At 40.4% G+C, this 18933-nt stretch overlaps 1 protein-coding gene across 1 annotated transcript; it reads right to left on the bottom strand.

The window, feature by feature from the left end:
• Positions 1-300: 300 nt before the first annotated feature.
• On the bottom strand, positions 301-18053 carry akt3b (v-akt murine thymoma viral oncogene homolog 3b). The gene is made up of 13 exons (XM_085355384.1): positions 17996-18053; positions 9348-9473; positions 9155-9266; positions 7249-7393; positions 6490-6621; positions 6179-6244; positions 5862-5930; positions 4941-5063; positions 4691-4819; positions 3920-4134; positions 1917-2004; positions 980-1082; positions 301-729 (listed from the first exon to the last, which is right to left on the bottom strand). The coding sequence occupies exons 1-13, from the start codon at positions 18051-18053 to the stop codon at positions 644-646; spliced, it is 1452 nt and encodes a 483-aa protein (XP_085211510.1). The 3' UTR covers positions 301-643.
• Between the last annotated feature and the right edge of the window lie 880 nt (positions 18054-18933).

Genomic DNA, 18933 nt, shown 5'->3' with positions numbered 1-18933 from the left:
CCATGGCAAATGTACGAGGAAGAGGTTTTTTTTTTTTCTTTCTTTCTTTTTGTTTTTTAATGAGTGAACCATGAGCCATGCACTTCTTCTCAACTATTTATGACCTTTCACATCCCAGAACCCACCCACCCTCTCCCCTGATGAAAAATCCCAATCCCCAAAAACAACAAAAACACCACCCTGTAGGTATGATGCAAAACATCTGCACACATAAGGCAACATTTTTGGTTTTTTGTTCCCTAAAACGGCTCTTCCAAACCAAGTGCAAAAAAGTTAAAAGAAGAACAAAAAATGGGCAGAAACAACAAACAAACAAAAATATTAACGCAACCTGGGTCAACAACTTAATACTGACAGAAAGAAAAAAGAAATAACAAAAACATTGCCTTCTGCAGTAAATAGCGCTGAAAATGTAGGAGACTTATTTTTTAGTGTGGGGAGACCGGCTGGAGTCTATCCCACTGTGCAAAAACCTCTTTTAAAGTCCCTAAAAAGACTTCTCCCCCTCTGCAAGGAGGCAGAGAAGAAGAAAAAGAGGGGAGACTGGTGTTTTTTTGTTTTTGTTTTTTTTTTCCTAAAATGGCTACGCGTTTTCCTCAAAATGGCCACAAATGGGGACGATACTGCCTGGCTGGGCTGGAGCTCACTCTCGGCCACTGGCCGAGTAGGAGAACTGTGGGAAATGAGGCCTTCGCTCGTTGTCTGCTGCATCCATCCCGTCCTCATCGTCTGTAAAAACACAAACAGGAAAACATAAGAATGTTCCAATTATGGACAGTAAGGTTGTCCTTACAAACTTTAACGGCAGTTACCCCGACTCTCCTCAAATATTCAGTGTGTCCAATACTAATACTGTTTTCATTTGCAGTTGGTGTTTAGAGCCAGTGCCATGCAAACACGCTAAACTCACACTAGCTGCTGGCAGTGTCATCTCAGTCAGTTAATACAATGCAATAAATTACAGTGAATGTGCACTTACATTTTTCCGGTGGAGTGATGGTGATGGTCTGTGCTGTGAACTCTTCATCGAAGTAGCGCGTGTCTGTCTCAGAGGTGACCTGAGGCTGGAAGGGTGGTACCAACTGGGACGGACAGAAAGCAGAGAGCGGTGGTGTTGTATCACTGAGGGGTTCAGTCTTCAAACAGCTTCACATATGCTGTCGTTTCAACTGAAGGAACACTTTTTTTGTCAAATGACTTTTATCAGTCGTGCTAATATAACACAGATTTTAATAGAGCGTTTTACCCTACAGACACCCTCTGTACTTTTAAGATTAGGCTTAAAATTCACCTTTACTAATTAGGTCCTGCATTTTTTACAGTTAGGGTTAGATATTTTTGTTCACCTTAAACAGAACTCAAATCAAACATTTAGAGCCTTTTTTTCTTTTTACTTTATTAAAATTATTTTGGTGAGTTCTAAACTTTTAGATAGTCTAACATACACTAATACAAAGAAATTATCACCAGACTACAGAGTGTGTTATGTTTCTTCATTAGACGTACAAAAAAGGCAAATTTCAGGGGAATACAGTTTCCTGGTCCAAATGTGAACACAGAAGAACTGGGGAACAAAATCAGTTTAAAACTTCACACCATATTGTTGTCTGTGTCTCCAATACACACATGGGAGGCCTGGGTGGACACGTTATTATGAAAGCTCAAGTTGAGAAAAAAACAACATACAAATATGTATAAAACGACCTGGTGGTACTTGTCTGACTGTGTTATAGTGTTCAAATGAAATAAAGATGAGGTAATGTTTTGTCCTTTTCATTCCATTTTGGATTTTACATGTCAGCCAGACTTCTTTTGAAAAATACGGTAACCCTGATACCAGAATACCTCAGAAACACTGTTTGAATCGATTTCGATTGAAGTGACGATGACGTCTAGCAGCTAAATCCTGCTCTCACCTTCTTGTCGTAGACGTCCTGCCAGTCGATTGTGCCAAAGAAACTGTGCCGCATGATCTCCTTAGCGTCATCCGGTCCACCGCCCAACCTGTCAACCAACACACAGAATACGAAGGAGATGGCGTCAAAGTCATACATCAAATAGCGCTCTCACAAAGTCTCCATCAATGGAACCAGAATATCCACCTGCTACTGATCCCAAAATAACTTGATGGGGTGAACAAGTTCGCTCAGTGAAGCTGCAGTAGCCTCTTTTCACTGGCGTCTTCGTTAGACACAGAAAATGCTTCAGGGATGATAAGAGTGGAAACTTGAACGCAGCCACCAGCTGGTTTTGCCTGAGAACATTTTAGCTGGGCACCCATTAACATAAAGAGTTTGTGCTCTCATCAAGTGTGCGCAAGATTATTAATTTAAGCAACTGTATGTAAGAACATGTTATCTGGATATGTAACCACTTTGCCAAAGTCTGGCAGGAGACGCAAATTCCACCTCAGGTTGAAATTAGGTAAAGTTAGGATGTTAAAGAAGCACAGAGGCTCAAGCCTGCCATTAACTGGAAACAACTGGAACACACAATAATAATAAGTTTTACATTGCCAGGGACAGAGAAGGTACTGACCAACAAAGAAGCACCTGCTCCAAAATCGACAGCTTCAAGCAAAACTATAATTTGCTGATTTTCACCCGTACAAGCCAAATGCCTTCTGGAGAAAAGTTTTATGGTCAGAGAAGATAAAGTAGGGCTGCACGATTTTGCATAAAATGAGAATCACGATTTTTTGGCTTAGAATTGAGATCACGATTCTCTCACGATTTTCTTTTCCAGTATAAATATTTATTGCACTTATTAACTGCACATCAACTTCGTAACAGTTGCGACTGAACAAAAAAACAATAAATAAACATAAAAACAATAAATGTCTCACGTTTTGTTGTTGCCGCAAAATGTTGTACTGCTTGAAATTCCGTCTCCACCGTTGCTCGACACTGCGTGTACAGAGCAGGTAGTGCAACAATAGAAAAATAGTTGCGGGACGGCACTGTGTAGCGTTTGTCTAGGGTGTTGATCATTCTCCTAAATCCCTCGTTTTGCACAGTGTTGATGGGAGCCATATCTTTGGTCAGGTGATAAGTGATAGCCTCCGTAATTTCTTTGTGCCTGCGGGAGGTCGACGGGTATAGGGAAGCGCTGTATAAGGTTCCCGTTATTGATGTTTGGGTGGTTGACCGGGACGGATTTTCTCCTGTCACTTTCTCGTCATCCCTGACGTGCTCGCTGTTGTTTTTTCCTGCTAATTTTAGCATCACACGGCACAGCTTCTGTATCACGTGGTATAAGGCTCCGCTCTTGTCATTTGTTGAGCAGGAAGAGTGAGCGCTTGTTTTCATGCAGAGTACGTCCCGGATCAAAATGCGGTACAATCGTCGTCTTTTCTTTCTTTCTTTCTTTTTTTTTTTTAAATCGTTGTCATTTGGAAATGAGATCGCACATAAGTATGAATCGAGATCGCGATTTTCTAACGATTAATCGTGCAGCCCTAAGATAAAGATTAATTTATCTAGCCACAATGACATGAGGTATGTTTAGAAAAGTAAAGCTGAGGCTTTGAAATGCTGCTAGCAGCAAAATGCACCTGGTTGAAGTGCAACTTGCATGCTGCATTTGCCTGCCTGCCACATTAAGCACATCTCTCATACAGTTTAAAAAAATGTTGGTTAAAATTTGGTTTTCTTAGTTTTCTTATCCCTTTGAAAAGACCTGACAGAAAGGCCTGTTGCACCTGTACATTTTAAGTGTGCTATCAGTGACAGAAAACCGCTGAGTGAACCTCAGACAGTCAGCAGGTTTTCCATTCGTAGCTAAGTCAGTAGTGAAGTCAGGACTCGTAGAGTGTCTTTGTGTCAATGAGGGGACTCTGTCTAAACAGGACAGGGCAGTTAGCAATAAAAAGAACTTCACTGCACAGGTAAGCTGATCAAAATTACATTTGCATGCATACCGTTTGTTGGGGTCCTTAATGAGCAGCCCTGACAGGAGTGACTTGGCGTCAGCTGACAGGGTTCGTGGGAATTTTATCTCTTCCATGAGGATGAGCTCAAACAGCTTCTCGTGGTCCTGGTTGTAGAAGGGCAGGCGTCCGCACATCATCTCATATGTCACCACGCCCAAACCCCACCAGTCCACTGCACGTCCATAGTCATTGTCCTCTAGCACCTGAGGATTTACACAAAAACCCTTTTACTGTATTGCTCCCACTAGCCCCATTTGTATTTCATTCAGAAGAAGCCCTACATAAAAGGTTCTCCTCTAGTGACTGTTTATATTAAAAGCCACGAGGCCACTATCGTTATGATTAGCTCAACTGAGAACTTCACAAAAATTCTTTTTTCAACCTTTAACTGTGTGATAACCTCTTTCATATCCTCTTTATGAAGCAAACAACTTTCTAGTTCTCCACTGAGAACCACATTAAAAGAAGTGAGATCAGTTACCCACTGGAAAGAAAACCCTTCATCAGAGGAACTGCCTCCTAGGGCACTTCCACATTGGACCTGGTAGTTGCTGGGTGGTGACACACAGACAAACAGAGGATCCGAAAAACAGTTTCCTTCCTGAATTTGTTACAGAGGACAAACCGGATAAATTTGGTTTTGTTTTTTTAATCTTATGCTCTCTTTCTTGTTTTTTTATAGCCATAGGAAGGTTTGTCAACATCTGAAACCCAAAATTCAGATAATAGTCTTTATGTGTATCTGGTGTGACCGCTGACCTCAGGAGCCAAGTACTCCGGTGTTCCACAGAAGGTTTTCATAGTGGCAGTGTCAGTGATGCCTTCTTTGCAGAGACCAAAGTCAGTGATCTTGATGTGGCCATCTTTGTCCAACATGAGGTTCTCCAGCTGATGAGCAGTTGAGGAGAAGAATAAAACCCATTAACCTTTACTGTATCCTTTAATAAGCAGGAAATTCAGAATAATAACGGACACTTCTCAGATCTCACACAGAGCAGGTGTACTTTACCTTCAGATCACGGTACACGATCTTGGCAGAATGCAAATAATCTAAAGCAGAGACGATCTCAGCGCCATAGAAACGGGTGCGGTCCTCTGAAAAAACTCTCTCTCTTGACAAGTGGAAAAATAGCTGTGGACAGGGAAACAATAAGAATTCATGCAGTTTAGATATGTTTCTCTTATCGAGTGATAATTCACTTGGTGAAATCATGACTCAATAGCTTCAGCAAGCAAACACAACAACTTTGAATTACACACAGTTTTAGTCCAAACAAAAGCAGAATCATTGTTCAGTTTAATAGAATAGAATAGAATAGAATAGAATAGAATGCCTTTATTGTCACTATACAGTTGTACAATGAGATACAGAGCATCTCCTACTCAGTGCAAACATGCTGGGGGGGCACAGTTCTGCAGCACTATATGCATATGGACAGTATTAACAGAGAAAAAATATATAAAATGTACAAATATACACAAGCCAGTTTTAAAAAGTAATAAATAACTTTTTAAAGCAAATCTATAAAGGAGACCAAGTGTCCATGTCACTCACACATTTAATAGATTCAATATAGATAGAATTAAAAAACATCTACAAACACTTAAAGTTGCTTAAAATCATTTTATATATCATAATTGTCACTTTATGGTCATAAAATAAACTAAATAAACCCTGAACTGATTCGTGCTTTAAAATGATGAAACTATTACCACAATGGAACCACAAAAGTTCAGACTTCCCAGTCCAACGTGTTTCCCAGTGAAACATAACACTATCTAGTGAGAGACTGCTTGCTCTAAAAGCACTTTGGATCTCATACTGTCATGTTAATCAACATTATTCAATAATTTTTAAAAATCCTTGTATGTTAAACGAAAACATCTCTCATCAAAGTGCTATTTAAAAAGTCTCTGAGTGACTTCTTACCTCTCCTCCGTTGACATACTCCATTACAAAGCACAGCCGATCCTTTGTCTGGAATGAATACTTCAGAGACTGTGAAAAATATTGAAATATATTTTAAACCCAGACGCGCCATTTGTTTCAAACGCAACACAAAAGCTCTTTGAATCGAGTGCATCTTTCCAGCTGTTAGTCTTCACAACACTTCTTAAGAGTCTCTGCACAGATGCTAGTAGTCATGGCTTGTTTGGACAAAATGCAAATTACAACTTGGTTCACACAACTCCTAGCAGGATGTGGCTGTATGTGGTGCAATGATACATGCAATCTACCATACTTACAGTTAGGAATGGATGCCGAGTATTTTTTAAAACCCTACTTTCTGTGAGAGTGTGAGCAACTTCATCCTGTTCAAAAAGATTAAAGAGCAATGATTAGTGAGGAGTAAAAAGTACTGAGCTGAAATCTAAAATTTGAGAGAATGTTTGATATGAATGTGCTTCATCTAACAAATGCAAAACACCAAATATTAGAAGGCAGACATGCTGTAATTAGATTCAGATTAGATTAGTCAAATATGTAACAGTAGATTCAAAAAATACACCTCGTTACTGAATTATTCAGCAATAAGGCTGATCATTTAAAAGAGGACCTTGGCAATGATGACTTCTTTTTTGAGGATTTTCATGGCGTAGTAGGTGCCGCTCGCCTTCTCCCTCACCAGAATGACTTTACCAAAAGTGCCTTTGCCCAGAAGCTTCAAATAGTCAAAGTCATTCATTGTCTGTGGAAAGAAATATCAGGAAACAGTTGTCATAAGCATTTCTCCAGTCTTCAGTACACTTCATCTTCAAAGCAATATGCTTAAAGTAAACCAGTCAGCTCACAAACTGGGACATAGAAGAATGGTCAGATCAACAATACTGATTTTTACTGTATATCCCACAAACACTTTGTATTGTGAGTCCTTGATACTGTTTTAACCTCAACTGCTTTATTACAGTTGGACTTCTATGCTTCTTCTTATTTTCTGTCATATTTGTAGCGGTACGACAGTGGATGTTCAGGTTTCCGGAAATTAGGTCAGTGTGTGTAGCAGTAATCCAGATGAACCAAAAGCTCGGGTTTCACACTGCTTTAAACACTCGGTTTCAGTTAAAGAAACGAGAGCAGACACAGATATCTTGCTGTTCAGATTTTACGTTATTTAGAGGCACTCAATCAGCAGGGAGGCCTAAAGAGATTAAGAAGCAAGCTAAAACAGCTTGTTTCAGGTGAGAGTGGGCGTGCTTCAAGGCCCAGCATATGATGAACAAGGATTATTTTGAACTGTAACTCATGAAAAACTACTCTAGGACAGTTCCAGCAATAAAAGTATGAAGCTGGAAATGAGAATTAAAGCAGTCTCTACCTTTCGTTTGTAGTGGCTAATGGAGGTGTCCATCTCCTCCTCGTTGACGTTTTCAATCTGGGAGGTGGGGCTGCACAAGATGCCCTCCTCCTCCTGCTTGGCTAGTGACTCTGCTACCATCTGGATGGCCTCAGCCCACTCGTCCCTGTAGGAGATACGTGGAAACAACATCATACATTAAACGTCAAAAGTCTATTTTCTAAATTTCTTAAATAGATGGTTAAATTAAACTATATGCCTTCCGTATGGGAAAGGTTAAAGTTTTCATAACGTCACTCTGCAAAGTATTCTTCTTTAGTTCGACAGCTTCCGGCTGCACATTTTTTTGTCAAGTTCTCAAGATTTGTAGTAGTAGTATAAATTGTTAATTCAAACAGGTAATCTCTTGGAGACTGACGCCTCTTTTTCAAGAAGAATCTGTCTGCAGAAAACCGTTAAAAAAAAACCCTGAGAAAAACAACTACATAATAATACTGTGATTAAATTCAATCAAGGATCAAAGGTAAGCATGAAATCTTTACAGCAGAGTCTTATAAATAACAATTTGCTGGGGGCCTAAATATGAGATACAATGGTGAGTAAGAACAGAATCACTGGTGATGAACTGTGAATTCTATCCTGATCTGTATGTTAATAATCCAAGTGGCACTCTGTCAATCTTTATAAATGTGAGCAATTGTTTTAAAATGCAACGTGAAAAAAATTACGAAACTCCGACTTCTTTGTCTTGCATCGTTTAGAGTCCTCAGTGTTCAGTTTAAGACATTTTCTTAAGATGTTTGTTACTTTTTTTTCTTGCCTTTTAAAACTTTTTAAGGAACCTTTTGGATATACTTGGTCAAAACAAACTGTTCTTCAGGGTCTCTCACAGCGATCCACCATCCTCAAAACCAACCAAATCTGTGATAAAACCACCCCCACTCATGTGTTTTTAGTTTAATGTTGTTAGTAACAAATCATTTCACATCAGGTATCAGGTCTTTGTGCGTACATTTTTTTAGTGTTTACTTGCAAAACTTGACTTTCCATCTCAGTCCCACTCACTTCCTGACTGTCTTCTCATTGTGTTGATTGAATCCTGCTGTGTAAAGTAATTAGAATTTAATTCAACCATTTCCATAATCTGACCCACTCCTTTCATATTAGGTAATGACTCTCATATCTTTTTATTAAATATTATTTATTTTTTCTTCATAATAAATACACACAGTCAATGGAAGCCCACAATCTAATAAATTATTTACATTAAAAGAGCTGCAATGCATTTCCGTTTTCTCTGTCATACATGCACACTGTTCTAAACGCTGCATTTTTTCCCTCCTACTCTTGGCTTTTTATGTCAGTGAGATAGGATATTGCTAATATGATTACTTCAACCCTAGAGGTATTTCTGTGAACACGGAAGCCTTACCGATCTGCCTTCGTAGATCTGCGTTTAATATCAAAGCCAATCAGAAGAACGTTCACTTAAAGAGAGAGATACTTGTTTCAGAAGGAGAGGGGGTTGAACAGTGGTGTGGTGCCTCATAGTAAGAAGGTTCTGGATTCAAGCCTCTCAGGTTTAGATTGATTTGTGATTCTAAATTTCCCTGCGAAGAACACAGACAGGGCAGCGCACCCTACATCTTGCCTTTGGTCAGCTAAACTTCAGCTCCGGCCCCGCTGGAGGCTTAAGAAGTTAAAAATATGAAAGAATGTATTGAGGCTCTATAACAAGTATCAAAAGGACATTATTTTTAACTATAAATCAGACAAAGTTATTTAAACAGAATCTACGTAACTTCTGTAATATTTTTTCTCCTTTTCCTTAAGATGTATACCTTTTTTTTTTTTTTAGAAGGATCTTCTTCATTATCCAAGGCTGCTGTAATAGTGAAATACAGGAATTTGTAAGATGACAGCTCACCTCTCATCAGGAGTGTCAACATGAAAAGTTCTTTCGATGACTGTCGTCCACTGCAGACAGCGGATGATAAAGGTGTTTGGCTTTGGCCGCTCCGTCTTCATCAGCTGGCATTCTGACAGTCACACAGAGAGATGTGTTGAGTCGTACAAAGTTAGTGATGTTTGAAACGTGCGATGATCTACTCATGGCTTACTTGCTACAGAGAAGTTGTTGAGTGGGTAGGCCAGGTCAGAGTCTTGTGGTTTGTCCTTGTAGCCGATGAAAGAGCCGTCTGTCTTCAGCAGAAAGTAGCGTGGTCGCCAATTCTTGATGTACTCTCCTGCAGGTAGGGAATAAAAGATAAAAATGGCACCAACAGCTCATACCCTGGTACTATCACGTCTTTTTAAACCTTTCATAAGTCTGTTCTATAAAATAGAATTAAGTACCAGTGCCAGCTCCTAATCCACAGATTACCACTAAGACCACTTTGGACTTTTATTTACTGGTGTTTTAATCATGAAGACCTCACACTAAACTAATGATAGCTGGGGAATGCTGTTCAAATTCAGAAAGATCCAGAGATTACACTTTCAACTAGGATTAAAAACGTCTGCAAAGTCACAAACGAGTCATCCCTTTAAAACCTAGTAATTGTTATTTTGTGTCATTTTTTGTTTTACTCATTTTAGCTTCGCCCCCAAACTCCATATAACAATTTATGTGTTGCTTCCCTGCTATCTGAGTCATATATTTGTGACATAATTACAACAAATGCTGTAATTATGCTGTGCTGTATCCATGTTACTTGGGTACATAGGGCGATCGTTGGGAGTTCGCCTTGTAATCAGAAGGTTGCCGGTTCGAGCCCCGGCTTGAACAGTCTCGGTCGTTGTGTCCTTGGGCAAGACACTTCACCCGTTGCCTACTGGTGGTGGTCAGAGGGCCCGGTGGCACCAGTGTTCGGCAGCCTCGCCTCTGTCAGTGCGCCCCAGGGTGGCTGTGGCTACAATGTAGCTGCCATCACCAGTGTGTGAATGAGTGGATGACTGGATGTGTGAAGCGCTTTGGGGTCCTTAGTAGTAGTCCTAGTAAAGCGCTATACAAACACAGGCCATTTACCATCTACCATGGATACATCCTATATATATATATATATTTATATCTTGATAAATTAGAGAGTCATACTAGCAGCAGAGTTAACAAAGAACTGTGATATCAGTGATTAATATCTGAACCACTTTATGGTCTATCAAACAAGTCAAACCCTGAAGAAACTATGACATGTGATGACTCACAAGGCTTCAGAAAAAACAAAAAAAACAGTCTTATGGGAAGGATAAAGGCTTCGGCATGAGACAGACACCAAATATCTCTGTCAGTAAGATAACTGCCGCTGACAGCAGCTCTACTTTAAGGGTAAAGTAAGCAATTTTAGTGGGGGTCATTTATTAGAAAAAACAAACTCGACATTGTCGCAATTACTGTCAGCAGATTAAACGGGGAACCCTCCTGGCTCTAAGCAGCTGACACTTAGCTTGCTAAACATTAACAGCTAGTTATAGGCTAAAATTATGCCAGCTAACGTAAACACGCGAGCTTCACTGAATCATGAATTGATATCTGAACGTTTTACAGCCTCATTCAGAGTAAACAAACATGGTGATGCAGCATATTGTCAGCTGAGGTAAACAGTGGACTGACAGCCTACATTCATTACAGATGAACGGCGGCAAGAACAGCTCTTTGTCCTAGAGTGGCCAGCATAGCTAGGATTGTGCACTTCAATTGGGAGGGAAAACAGATTGTTGTCATCAATCTGACATCCATTGGTGAGATTTTACATACTGCACCTTTAAAGCTGGAGAAAGGTTTTTGAATGTATTTTTTGTCTCAACAGTCCACATCTCTGCTTAACAGAAACATGCTGTATGTCCAGATATTTGTACAGTGGAATAGTAGAACTACATTTTTTATATCAGTTGAGCTATTACTCATATAAATCTCTTCAAAATGTGTACTGTCTGGTCCTGCCCTACTTGACCTTTCAAACTGAATGATTTCCCATTAAGTTACAGTTTAAATCTATACCTGATCACATTAAACAACTTGCAGCTTCAGCTGGTCTTGCTTGGCCTCCCTCTTCCTTACTCCCAGGAGAGGGAACTTCCAACTCATTTACAACTTCTTTAGTCCATCCTCTTTAAACAAGCTATTTAAGGTTCTCTTGTTTTAAGGTCACCCTATCTGTAAGCCCCCTTCCTTCTGATTAACAAAAAGGTTTAAACAACAGGTTGGTGGGACCTCTGTGCCAACAGCCAGAGCAATGTGACATCACTGAATCCAAAAGTAGACCCCCCCCCCAAAAAAAAAACCAAACAAACAAACAAGCAAAGAAATAAAAACACAGGCACACAGCCTGAAGCCCAAGTCTTTGGCTCACAGGGATACATTGTAGAGACACTAAAGTCTTTTTTTTTTTTTTAATCTTCAGCAATGTTTAATATAAACTTCTACCTTTATAGCAGCAGATATGAAAAAATGAAGGAGAGGTTAACAGATCCCTTTTAACATCTGTCAAATTAGATTAGAAAATTTAACTGATATGTGAAACATTTTACTTGCATTCTGTGAAAGCTAGCTATAGTGCAAAACTGTGCTTCCTCTGCTTTGTTTTAAACCAGCTATATGTAAAAATGTGTGTTCCCCACGCCCACTAATATGTAGTGTGGAAACTGTGTCCAAACTTTCCTGAACTTAATGTGAACTCTTGAGTTTTGATGTTGAAACAGCACAGAGAGCTTGTGAGGACAGCGTCCCTGAGACGGACATTAAGGCTGAATTATAAGAACACACAGAGGCGCAATAAACAATTCAGGGACTTGTGGGGGCCAGATAGGAAGGAACCAGAGTGTTAGGTCATCCTCTGTATGCTCATAGTGCCACTGAGAAACTTCCCCCTGCCTGCCAGCCAAAAGCCCTGAGCTCATACCAGACAAACCCACCTTCAGCAAACACAAACACACACTTACACAAACACAAAAACCAGTGTGGGAAATAAAACACACCAGCAAAGTGCAGTTCAGACTGGGCTGCAGCCCTGCAAAGCTTGCCTTCACTGCTCAATGTCTGGCAGGTAAACAACCATTGTTTGGAGGTTCTGTGCTTCAAACTGGCATGGTGGCTCAGGCCATGTCCACACATAGCTGGATAAAAACAAATCTATTATGACTGAAGCCGGTGTGTTGAAAAGCACAAGCGGTTTCTTTTTAAGCCCTCTTAGCAGTGAACTGATCTTAAAAATAAATTGGTAATAATAATAATCATTGGTTTATACGTTTAATAAGTAAAACAGCCAGAAGCAAAGTGAGCAACTAGTCAATGAGACAATTAGGACTTTTTTCAAGTGCAACAACAGTTGCTGTTGGTTCTAAGATCTTACTCTACCTTGCGCTACCCACCACAGACAGCAGCACCCTCCATTCCCCTCTCGCTTCTGTCAAAGAAAGTTCTTAACAAATAATGTGAAAAGTAAGACAGATGAGAGCCCCGTGAAACAGTGCAGCTCTAAAACACTCAACAGTCAGTTCACTGTGCTAGTCATAGGTAGGCTGAGTCAGATTAAAAGGGCATAAAGCCACATTCTGCACAGACAACATGAACCTTATCTTGCAACAAGGCTGCAGATCCAAACACCACTACAAGTTAGTTACACTCAACTAATCTAATAATTTATGAATGCAGAGTATACCATTTGAGTGGAGTAATTCAAGTAAGCAGGTTAGGAAATTAATTATATTTCTTATAGACATCCTAGTCCTTTTCACTACAGGTGTGATATGTGCGATACGAAGATATATATCGGTCGACAAAATGAAAACATCTATAGTTTCAAATTATACGCTATTGTTTGTTTCGTGGTGTCGCAAAATACACAGTTTACGACAATATTTTTTCATCAGGGCACGGAGAATACCACCGTGGCCAGTGAAGACGAGCCAGAACCAGGTAGCTCCAAACAGAAAGACCAGTCAAAACAAATCGAGGACCTTATTCCTAAACAAGGGGCTACCTCAGTTGCATGGACATGGTTTGGTTATGAAACGTCCGACAGGGACCAGAAAACTGTACTATGCAAATTATGCCTCAAACCGGTCCCCACAACGGACTCAAACACGACAAATCTCTTCTACCACCTACACAAGAATCATGTGAATGGGGAGATGAGAAGCAAAAAAGAGCCGTCAGGCGCTCAAAATAAACCTTAGACTCAAACGTTAGAACAGGCTTTTCCCCGCAGCATCCCATGCAATAAATACTCAAAGTTTCATGCATCGGTCAAAACACTCGACGCCCAGCTGGAAACACTTCACACAAGTCGAACTGCCTGAGATTCACAGAATTTACAGAAAAAGCGCTATTTTGTGATATATATCGTTATCGTGATGAGAAACATCTCATAACGGGATATGAGATTTTGGTCATATCCCACAGCCCTCATGATCTATTTCTATGATGACATAAATGATTGCATTTTCCCAGTTTTGCAGAACTGCTCAAAGATTGCACTTTGTTGAAGTGAAATGCAGTTAATTATAACAGAACAATATAATAATATATAACAAAAGCACGAATAAACAGGCATTTAACTACATTTAGTAGTGAAATGTATGTTCTTTGAAACTGACAGTTTTTTCAGTATCACTTCAAACGTATATTGGTCATAACAGAATAACAACTAACTTAAAAAAACAGTTGGTCTCTAATAAAATTAGCAACACATCAGCATCCTGGGTGTAACTAAAAAGAGAAAAGGCAAAGTTTGTGCCAATAGCTGGATACGACTGTTTTACAAATGTATTACAAGCCTTGGAGCCTCTTGAGTCTAACATGACTCCCTCTCAGTCCATCCAGCATGATTTTGATTTTTTTGTTTTAAGATAAACTTCAAACATTACTTTTTCCGATGTATATTAGACTGCTATTTCCCTTAATTGTATTTAAACAAGCATGAACAAACAATTAAAAAGCTAGAAAAGAGATTACTGAACCAGGCAAATGTTAAGAAACTAATTAAATTAATAGTATTTCACTTGTACAACTGATGTCCATCCACTTATGTTAACAAATCAGGGTAGGCTAAACTATTGCTCACTGTATATAAACAGTAATCAATATGATTTTCTGCTCTTCTGCTAGAATTTAAGAGCATACCAACTGCTTTCCCTTCAAAACAATCCCACGTGTCTCTCCATCTCCTTCATCTTTCCTCCTTGCACAGAGGTGCACATGCATTAACAGTACAGCAGTGAATAGCATTATATTAATTGTGTTTAACTCCTGTGCAGGTGGGTTTCTAACAACTTTTGTGCTGAAAACTCAAACACATTCACACCATGACTTTGTCTGCAAAAAATTAATAAACCTTCCAGTTCTATTTTTAAGATTAATCCACATTTGGTGCTCTAACAGGTATTTGGGACGAGAGTTTAGTGTATATGGGAATGACAACTTTGGACAGCAGTGTAACTCTGTGGGACACAACAGAGGAATAACACAGCAGGCTCTGGTTACACTGCAGGTCTGATTCTTCACTAGGTCTACAATTTAGCATTGATTAACCTGCCAATTATTTCTTCAATTTACTGCAATGTAGGATAAGCATAACAAATAAATACTACATTTTTGCTTGAAAATCGAATCCATTATCAAATCACCATTCAATTCATTGCAGCTCTATTTGGAATGCTCAGAGCTACAAGGTTGCCAGATGTGTTTTTAAAGACCAGAGTTTAGAATTCCTAATAGAAAAAGAAGGAAAACTTGCCTCTTTTCTGGACCCAGCCTTCCTTGACGACGTTCTGGTCGCTCATGGTGGCTTCTCCTCGTGACCAGTTCTCCCAGCTCTCCCAGTATGGTGACCGTGAAGGGACAGTTGTTGGAGGGTTAGCAGGACAGTGGGTTTGTCTGAAGCTCAGTCAGCTGTCCGTCTGACCGCTTGACTTATTCTCATCAGACTTTAAATTCTTCCACTCACTGCCTAATAGATGAATAATTATACTTCTCTTGTCCACTATCACTTACTCTTTCCTCCTCTTGCCCTTCTGACCCAACCTGACTTTCTCCTGCTGCCTCTCTTCCCGTCTAGTGTTCCTCACCGTCTTTACTTTTCTTGCTCCCTCTTTCCCTCCCTCCTTCCTTCCTTTCTTCTCACTCCCTCTTTTACAGTGTTCCCTTCACTCTCTTGTTCTCTCAGAGTTCTTCAGTTTTCAGGCGGTCCAGTAGTGAGTCAGCCTGGAAGGAAACAACGACAGAGAAAGGAGAAAACTGAGAAGAAAAAAAACCCACAGCAGGTCAGTGGATAGTTTCCTTCTCACAGCAAACACAGCAGGCAACCACTCATTGTTCAGAACCTTAGCACGCTTCCTGCCTCCTTAACTCCTTCCAACCTTTTCCTTGTTTCCTTTGTTACATCCCTTGCCAGACAATTTGCTATTTCTTTCATGTCTCTGGTTCCCAGCTCTGTAATTTTTTCATCTTCTCTTTCCTTTGTCTCTCTTCACTCACCTTTAAGTGAAGGAAATTCACGTATCTCATTCTCTCCTCTCCCATTTTCTATGCCAACTACCATTTAAGGTTGATTCTGTTCATCTGGGCGTAACGTTTTCAGTGGGAAAAATGCTACGTCCAGATGAGCAGAATCAACCTTTCAGGATTTGCTTGCCTGGATGATTGAGCATGCATCAAGACATCTATCATTTACCTGCTATCAACTTCCTGATGATTCTCATTTTCTTTTACTTCCTTTAGTCCTTTCTTGTCATGTTCCTTCTCTTCCTCACAAACTCATTTTCTTCCTGTCTTGTCCCCTCCCCATTCTGTCCCTCTCTTCATCATTTCTTGACTAGGTATACTAGTTTTTTCTCTTTCTCCGGTCCTTCATTCAGTTTCCCCATCCATCTCTCCCTTGGCTGACTTTTCCTCCTTCCACACAGAATTCCAGGACCTCCCAGTCTCACCCGTTTCCTTCCTTCCCTCCCTCCCCAGTTCTCACTCCTGCTTTCCTCCATCATTCATTTTAATTCTTTTGCCTCACTTTTTCAACTCCTGTCGCCCCCTTCTTCTTCACCAGCCCCTACTTTGATTCTTTTTCCTATTTCTATTTCTCTTCTCTCACCTTTTTCATCCATCCTCACATTTTTCCATCCTACCCCTCATAACCTTCTCTGACTATACCAACAGACTTCTCTGTTCTTAGGTAGGACTTCACAGTTGTGAGAATGTTGCTTGTTTATGTAAATAAGACTTACAGTAAATATGACAAGTTAATTGAGAACAATGGGACATATGTTTCTGTTTCTAGAACAATCTGCATTGTGTCAAACTTATGACTTAACTTATGTCTTAACTTATCAAGGTAACAACAACAAAAAGGCAGCGGCTACTATTTACTTTAATTCATTGATTTCCCAAGATAAATTGTTAGTCTTGAGTGTGAAAATGTACAATACACCAACAGCTGTTACATTATTTCATAGAACAGCTAAACAATTGGATAAAACTGTTTCTATATAAAATTTAAATACAGTGAAATAGTTTTTCCAGTTTAACTAGAAAAGGAGTTGGGAGTTTGCATATCATGTCAAAATAAATCAGATCCAGCTAGCTGCGGCTAAAGAGACTATTTCTCTCTGGGGATTAAATAGTCCATCCATCCACTGCAATTCGTCTGCAGCTGGGTTGCAGGGGCACCAGTCCAAGCAGAGACGCCCAGACCTGCCTTACCCCAGCCGCCTACTCCAGTTCTTCCGGAGGTTTCCAAATCAGCCAGGGGGTCTTCTCGTGGGGCATGTCTGGAATACATTACCTAAGAGGCACCAAGGAGGCACCCTAGTCAGATGACTGGTTCCTTTCGATGTGGAGGAGTAGCATCTCTATTCTGAGACCTTAATTAACCGAATTCCTCTCCCCATCTCTAATAGCCCTTTTCCATTAGTACATACTCGGGTCAGCTCGGTACAGCTCGACACGGTTTTTAGGGTTTTCCATCAGATGACAGAACCTGGTACCTGGCAACAAGGGAAATGCCCACACAGAAACAACACCGTGGTGCTGAGCCTGACAAAAAGCCACAGACCGAGCAGCAGGTATAACATCGCCTTGACATCCACCTTTGTTCATGTCACATACAAATGACGACACGGGATGTTCAGCCATGTTGCTATAACAACCCCATGCACATTAAGTGGTACTCGATTGTAATGGAAAACAAGTTGTGCCGCCTTGAGTTGCTTTGTGCCAATTCAAGTAGGTAGCAACGGAAAAAGGGCTTAAGGAAGAGCCCAGCCACGCTTTGGAGGAAACTTTCAGCTGTCTATATCCTCAATCTCATTCTTTTGGTCACTACCCAAAGCTTGCCACCACAGCTGAGGATGGGGATGCAGACCAACTGGTAAATTGACAGCTTTGCTTTAATGCTCAGCTCTCAGTTTTCCACAATGAGTGTCTCCATTACTGCAGAAGCAGTACCAATCCATTCATCAATCAAACACTTCCCTCACCTATGAACAAGACACCAAGTTACTTAAACTACTCCAAAAAGCAATGATAAGATTTTGAGGCCACCAAAGTGAAGACCTTCTGCCACTTGGCTTCACCAAATTATTCTGTTCATAAAAAATTATGCACAGTGACAAAGAGCAGGTCCAGTGCTATGCAAGTCAGGGTGCAGCTTTAGGTGAAGGCCCTAACAGTCTGATTTCTGCCTTTTGAAACTAGATGTTGAGACATGGAACAACAGCTTTCAGCTGGGGAAGAACCATGAGCAAGTTTGGTTGACTCTTAATGGACTGCATTCCACACCTCCATTGTTGAGGTGTCTGTACAGAGCTGTGGCTGCGAGGTAGCTGATGCCTGTCATCGTGGCAACCTCCTAAGTAGATAGCAGACACCAAATGTGAAAAGAACTGTTGAATTAAAGAAGACGTCCCATAGGACTTTGTTAGATCGTATATTTCCTGAGATACCTGGCAAGTACCAAAAGGCAAAGTGGACTGTAACTCTGGCAGTGACAAAAGCAGAAACTCAGCTGTGGGAAAAGTTTGGTGAGATAAGATAAGATAAGATAAGATAACCTTTATTAGTCCCACACGTGGGAAATTTGTTTTGTCACAGCAGGAAGTGGACAGTGCAAAAGTTATGAGGCAAAAATTAGAATACAATAAGAATAAATACAGTACACAGCTGTACAGAATAGAATAAAATAAAATACTATATACAGTAGAATAAAATAAAATAAATATACAATAAGATAAAAATAGAATACGAATGCTATATACAACTGAGTAAAAATACAACGATGACAGAAAGGATTATTGCACTTAGTATTATTGCATATGTATGGATGTGTGTGCTTGATCAGTTAAAGTCTTTATTATGGAGTCTGACAGCAGTGGGGAGGAAAGACCTGCGAAATCTCTCCGTCCCACACCGTGGGTGCCGCAGTCTCCCACTGAAGGAGCTGCTCAGTGCTGTCACAGTCTGCTGCATGGGGTGGGAGACGTTGTCCATCAGGGATGACAGCTTAGCCGCCGTTCTCCTGTCACTCACCACCTCCACTGGGTCCAGAGGGCATCCTAGAACAGAGCTGGCCCTTCGGATCACCCTGTTCAGTCTCTTCCTGTCCCCAGCAGAGATGCTGCCGCCCCAGCAGACCACGCCGTAAAAGATAGCAGAAGCCACAACAGAGTCATAGAAGGTCTTCAGGAGTGGGCCCTCCACTCCAAACGACCTGAGTCTCC

Source organism: Diplotaxodon limnothrissa, linkage group LG6 (genome assembly GCF_057381915.1).
Source record: "Diplotaxodon limnothrissa isolate DT_005_m linkage group LG6, D_limnothrissa_male_GT1.1, whole genome shotgun sequence".
NCBI lineage: Eukaryota > Metazoa > Chordata > Actinopteri > Cichliformes > Cichlidae > Diplotaxodon > Diplotaxodon limnothrissa.
This window is presented reverse-complemented; position numbering and strand designations above follow the sequence as displayed.

Coding starts and splice junctions, on each gene's coding strand:
- akt3b (XM_085355384.1), bottom strand. CDS start 18,053: ATGACAGGCATCAGCTACCTCGCAGCCACAGCTCTGTACAGACACCTC. Junction 7,394..9,154: donor GTTGACACTCCTGATGAGAG/GTGAGCTGTCAT, acceptor TATCTCCTACAG/GGACGAGTGGGCTGAGGCCA. Junction 5,064..5,861: donor AGTATGTCAACGGAGGAGAG/GTAAGAAGTCAC, acceptor CCCTGTCCACAG/CTATTTTTCCACTTGTCAAG.